Source organism: Apteryx rowi, unplaced genomic scaffold (genome assembly GCF_003343035.1).
Source record: "Apteryx rowi isolate R43461 unplaced genomic scaffold, aptRow1 scaffold_475, whole genome shotgun sequence".
NCBI lineage: Eukaryota > Metazoa > Chordata > Aves > Apterygiformes > Apterygidae > Apteryx > Apteryx rowi.
Genome location: NW_020450733.1, coordinates 631,181 through 637,180, shown reverse-complemented (window position 1 = coordinate 637,180; position 6,000 = coordinate 631,181). Strand labels below are relative to the sequence as shown.

The following is a 6,000-nucleotide window of genomic DNA, read 5'->3' as shown; positions in this document are numbered from 1 at the left end:
CTCCTCCCCGGCGGCCCTGCGCCGCGCAGGGCTGCAGGCGACTGGGCGCCGCGGCAGGGCCGGAGCCCAGCAGGGACCGAGATGGGCCGCAGGGCGACTCGCGYGCCTACAAGGCGCTGAGCAGGGATGGGCAGGGTGGATCCAGGAGCAGCGTGCTTTACAGGAACTAACCGCTCCGGGTTTAGAGGATGGGGGGCGAGACGCCGCGGCGGGCACTGAAGTGGGAGCTCTCGGAGGAGAGAGGACACCTTCGATGCTGGTGGTGGGGATGTGTCCCTGAAATCACGGGGAATGGGGTTGGCTGGCCTGTCCTGCTCCATGGCTGGGGGAGCCCCCCTGAAGTCATCCTGCTCTGCAGATGTTTCCCTGCCGCTGGGGGAGAGCGAAGCCCCGGCCCTGCAGCTGYGAGCAACCTCTGCCGGGTGCCTTTCGCAGCTCAAGCTCCCCATTAGCATTTGCCCTGCAGTTCCCAAATCTCTGCCCGACTTGCCGCTGTAACCCTTGGGAGGGAAGAGCCCCCCCACCGTTCCCCACCGGGGCCTCTCTCTCAAAGGCTGTTTATGTGCAAAATGTTCTGGGTATTTTTGGACGGGGCTGGCAAAGTTGCAGCACCATCTGGGTCAGGGCAGGGACTGAATAACAAGCACTGCCCTGACCCAAATGCAACACCGAGCTTTTGTCAGCGCTCGGGGGACGGAGGGAGCCCTGGAAGGAGGCCTCACTGCAGAAGCAGCTGCGCTCGTGCCTCCCCTGCRTCCCCACCTAGATCCAGACCCCCTGAACGGGCCTCTGAGCCTGCAGCCTCCAGGTAGATCCATGCGCTGGGCTCCTTCCATAGCTCCAGACAGGACTCCTGGGAGCTGCTCGGTCTCTCCTGTCCCTGTGTCCCGGACCCAGCCGCGGAGCGGGCCGCGAGGCAGGTGTCGGGGCTGCCGTGCGGCGATGCCTCCGGCAGTGTCCGAGCCTGCCGGCAGCTCCAGGCAGSATCGTCCGATGCCCTGCTCTGCCCACTACCCCTCCGCTATCCCGGGGCTCGTGCCCGGCATGGCACGTGGTGCTGTGGCGGTGGCAGGGTCAGGCCCTCGCACCGTCCTGCCCAGGCTGATGCTCTTCCAGCTGTCGAGCAGGTTTCCGGGGAACTGTGACCGTCATTGAGGCTTGCGGTGGGGCGAACCTCTTCCGCGGGGTTTGACTGTTCCTGCATCTGTGTTGCAGGTGTTGGCTCCTTCCTCCTGTACTCGGTCCACGAGGGGATCCGCGGAATTCCCCTGGATCCCAACGACAAGTCGGATGCCCTGGTGCCAGTGTCTGGGACCTCCCTGGCCGTGGGGATCGACTTCCACGCAGGTGACCGCAGGGGCTGGGAGCCGGGGCGCCCGGCTTTGCCGCTGTGCYTCGGGGAAGAGCTGCTTTGCTCCTTGTGGGCGCCAGGAGATGGAGGTGGAGGTTGGGGAGGGAGGGAGCATGGGAGGTGGGGGCTGCTCCAACCCCCCTGGCCCTCATGTTGCCAGCCTGATCCCTTTGATCCTGAAAGAGCGGCTGCTCTCTGCCAAGCCTGGTGCCCAGAGATCCTAGGATGCTGAGCCGGTTCCTCAGGACCCCGCTCCTCTCCTCTCTGTTGGGAACCCTTCCCCTGTACCTTGTCCCGGCAGCCTCCTCTGCTCCCTACGCTTCTGGCAGGAGGCCCTGCACCCGCAGTACCCAGCCCGTCCTCGGGCAGTGCCCTCCCACAGAGCGTTTCCCATCTGCATCTCGGGTTGAGGGAGGGTCTTGGGTCCCCCCGCCGGGGCTGTGGGATGGAGCTCAGCCCAAGTCTGCGCCATCCTTGGGGCGACCCAAAGCCGGTGATTGACCCGAGTGCTCCGGCCTGCCCCCTCCTAGAGAACGATACCATATACTGGGTGGATATGGGTCTGAGCACCATCAGCCGGGCCAAGCGGGACCAGACGTGGCGGGAGGACGTGGTCACCAACGGCATCGGTCGGGTGGAAGGCATCGCTGTGGACTGGATTGCAGGTGAGAAATGGGCTCCTGAGCATGGAGATATCCATGGGGAGTCAGGGACAGGGCTCGCATGGGTGTTCATTGTCCCCTTCTCTCCAGGAAACATCTACTGGACAGATCAGGGTTTTGATGTCATTGAGGTGGCCAGGCTGAACGGGTCCTTCCGCTACGTGGTGATCTCCCAGGGTCTGGACAAGCCACGGGCCATTACAGTCCATCCGGAGAAGGGGTGAGGAATCGCACAGAGCTGCCCGGAGGGTGCTGTCAGCTGGAGGGGTGGGTGCGCACCGGAGCCCTCCCACCGCTCCTGCGGGAGCCTGTGGTTGCACTCAGCAGAGGAGCAGGGCTCCTAGGTCTCTCCTGTTTTCTCTGGTACTGCCTTGTGCCACGCCAAGGGTTAGGCCTAGGGTACCCAAAGCAGCAGCTGGATTTACCCCCCGCTTTCAGCGATGTGCTGAACTGGCTCCCTAGGGGTGCTGAGAAATCACAGTTCTCCTTGACTTCGTGGGGGACCTGGTGTTTGTCCTCCCCTCCGAGGCCAGAGATGCTGCTCCGGATGAGCTCTGTGCATGTCCCTGCTCTTCCCTCGTAGGTACCTGTTCTGGACGGAGTGGGGGCAGTATCCCCGCATCGAGCGGTCTCGCCTGGACGGCACCGAGCGGATGGTGCTGGTGAACGTCAGCATCAGTTGGCCCAACGGGATATCGGTYGACTATGAGGTACGGCAGCACCTGGAAGGACAGTGCCCTCCTCGTCAGCCCTCCCACGGGCCTGGCAGGGGCTGCGCAGGCCTAGATGGTCCTTGCAGGGATGCAGGTGTCTGTGGGGCYGAGCCTTTGGAGGAGACAACCGCCCTCCCTAGGGCTCTGGAGTCTCCCCTCAGGCGCAGGGAAGCTTGTCCAGGGTTGTCAYCTTCCAAACCTTAGGTGTGATAGGCGGTGCAGGGGTGTCTCAGGCCCAGCCCCTGCTGAGCACTGCTCTCCTGCTGACTGGGCTGGTTTCTTGCTCGCTTCAGGATGGGAAGCTTTACTGGTGCGATGCTCGGACTGACAAGATTGAACGAATTGACCTGGAAACTGGAGAAAACCGAGAAGTTGTCCTGTCCAGCAACAACATGGACATGTTCTCGGTGTCTGTCTTTGAGGATTACATTTACTGGAGCGACCGGTACAGTCCCCTGACCTGGTGGTGCTGCGGGTGCCTGGGGCTGGCGGGGGGAAGTGGGAGGCAAGAGGATGGGGGGACCCGGCAGGTCCTCGGGGTGCTGTGGGGGGAAAGCAGCAGGACGGAGGGACGGTCGCGGTGCACTGGCACTGCCCAGCTGGCTTGAGCCCTGTGTCCGCCGCTCAGTGACGCTTTGCCTTCCCAGGACCCATGCGAACGGCTCCATTAAAAGAGGCAGCAAGGACAACGCCACGGAGTCGGTGTCTCTGCGGACAGGGATCGGCGTGCAGCTCAAGGACATCAAAGTGTTCAACCGCGCCAGGCAGAAGGGTAGGGCTGGGCTGGGAGCCGAGTTTGGGCAGCCTCGCGTGGCTGAGCCGAGTGGCGGCTGCCATCTCCAGCAGGGCATGGGAGAGGGTTGGTCGCCCACCACGGACAGATGTGAGGGGAGGGGGAAGGAGACAAATGGGCTGCTGTGTCCTCATGAAAGAACCATGTCATGCCGTGGGTTGAGCCCGTTTCTTCACCTGCTTCCTCTGGGAACTAGGGGAGAGGTGAAAAGTTGTCTAGCAGGAACATCCTCCCGCACAGAGCCCGCGCAGCCCTTTAAATAAAGCCTCTCTTCTGCCTCAGGCACCAACATCTGTGCCCAGAGCAACGGGGGCTGCCAGCAGCTGTGCCTCTTCCGGGGCAATGGGCAGAGGACATGCGCCTGTGCCCACGGCATGCTCTCTGAGGACGGCGTGAGCTGCCGGGACTACGACGGCTACCTGCTGTATTCGGAGCGCACCATCCTCAAGAGCATCCACCTGTCAGATGAGAACAACCTCAACGCACCCATCAAGCCCTTTGAGGACGCGGAGCACATGAAGAACGTCATCGCCCTGGCCTTCGACTACCGCTACGGCTCCAAGGGCAGCAACCGCATTTTCTACAGCGACATCCACTTTGGCAACATCCAGCAAATCAACGACGACGGCACAGGACGCAAGACCATTGTGGAGAGTGAGTGCCGCAGGCGCGGGCTCCCCTCCTCACGTCTTCCCTCGGCCCCYGCTTTTCTGCTGCTCCCCCAGTCACCCCTTCCCGAGCTCCCTCCTTCCTCGCCCGGGGTCTCTTCTCCTTTCCTTCGTTAGTGCTTTTGGGGGAGGCATTTTGAGCGATGGCTGTTAAGGGTTCAGCTGTGAATTTCCTACTGGGGTCTCTAGAAGAGACAACAGCCCAYGACAGAGGACTTGAAGGTAGTAAGAAGCAGTCTGCCGAGCTTGTTTGGCAAAGTGTATCCGGAGGCTCAGGCGCGCACGTGTGTGTGCATTGCTCTAGAAACGAGGCACCGCAGCAAACTTTGGAATTGCTCTGTGTTTGCCTTTAACTTCTAAGACAGAACTGTCAAGCCTGAACAAACCTTGCCATGGCCTGGCCCCATGTTCACCTCAAAGCCCTTGGTTTGCACTTGATTAGTTTTATTGGCTCCTACAGCTGTTGGAAAGACCATGTCTGTTGCTCCGTGTCACTAGGGAAAGCCTCCAGCAAGGGTTATAAATGTGCTCGCTAATGAGTGTATTTACATTTGGCACTTGAGATAGCTTTTATTACTGAGATCAGGAGAGCAGGTCCCGTCTCTTGTAGCCGGTTCATTAAGCCTTTTGTTGATCATTAATGGGGAAGGAAGGATGGGTGTGCGGTTCAAGTTCCTGGACTGGGACTCCAGAAGGAAGAGGGTTTTTTTTCCCTGTTCTGCCACAGATCTTTGTTTCACTCTGGCCTCATCACTTTGTGCCTCGGRGCCTCAGTTCTCCCACCCCTAGGACGGGGGGTCTTTTACCTTCTTAGTGTTGCTGCCTGGGGGCCACTGGAGGAGATGGAGGGTGGAGGGTGTCCACGGTGCCCGTTCTCTCTTCAGATGCTGCGTCCGAGCGCAGCGGCTGGTTGTGCAGAGCGAGCTCCTCCTGCCGCTCTTGGGCTCTCGAGATACGCAAGAGCCACGGCTTGTTTCGTGTCCTGCTTCTGAGAGATTTTTGGGGGTGTAATTAAAAGCAATAATGTCAGGCTGCCGAAGAGGCCACATCAAACGTCACCGTTAGCACCGGCTGTGCAGGATGAGCCGGGATGCCCAGCAGGAGCGAGGGGGCGGACGCAGCCCTAGGTCCGGGATCTCACCCATGTCATCCTCCTCCCCTCCTTCAGACGTGGGCTCGGTGGAGGGGCTGGCCTACCACCGTGGCTGGGACACGCTCTACTGGACGAGCTACACCACCTCCACCATCACCCGCCACACGGTGGACCAGAGCCGCCTAGGGGCTTTCGAGAGGGAGACTGTGATCACCATGTCAGGAGACGATCACCCCCGGGCCTTCGTGTTGGATGAGTGCCAGAAGTGAGTGGCCGTCATCCCCAAGGCTGGGGCCGGCCAGTCTGCTGCGTCTATGTGGTCCAGGGCCAGCGTCCGGACAGGCACCCCTCCTCTGTGGGGAAAACGCTGGTTCCCACTTCCCGAGCCTGTTGACCTCCCTGAATGGAGGCTTTATCAGACTGGTGCCCCAGGGAGGAAGAGCCCCGTGTCCCCCTGTCCCTACACAGCCCTCCCGGGATTGGAGCCAGCACCCGGAAGCAAATGCAGAAACCACATCCCATCCCCTTCTCCAGCCAGCAGGTACCATGGAGTGCCAACCATGGGGYGTCACCCTTCCCAGCTGCCTTGTTCATCCCCTCCCACCCCCTTTACGCTGGGGACAGTGGCCCTATCCATCCCAAAGTCCTTGGGAACTCCACAGCAGCAAAGGGGTGGGCCACCACCATCTGCCAGTGGCTGGGATGGGTGGATCCAGCATG

The 6,000-nt window shown here is 61.3% G+C and overlaps 1 protein-coding gene across 1 annotated transcript in view; it reads left to right on the top strand.

Annotated features, from left to right (window-relative positions):
* The window catches only part of LRP1 (LDL receptor related protein 1), a 76,691-nt gene that overhangs the window by 48,945 nt on the left and 21,746 nt on the right, over window positions 1-6,000 (top strand). The window contains exons 34-41 of the mRNA XM_026078236.1: window positions 1,216-1,347; window positions 1,882-2,016; window positions 2,104-2,233; window positions 2,597-2,723; window positions 3,020-3,171; window positions 3,374-3,498; window positions 3,802-4,173; window positions 5,356-5,545. Coding sequence (XP_025934021.1) covers window positions 1,216-1,347; window positions 1,882-2,016; window positions 2,104-2,233; window positions 2,597-2,723; window positions 3,020-3,171; window positions 3,374-3,498; window positions 3,802-4,173; window positions 5,356-5,545 — 1,363 coding nt within the window. The remainder of the gene's footprint in view (window positions 1-1,215; window positions 1,348-1,881; window positions 2,017-2,103; window positions 2,234-2,596; window positions 2,724-3,019; window positions 3,172-3,373; window positions 3,499-3,801; window positions 4,174-5,355; window positions 5,546-6,000) is intronic.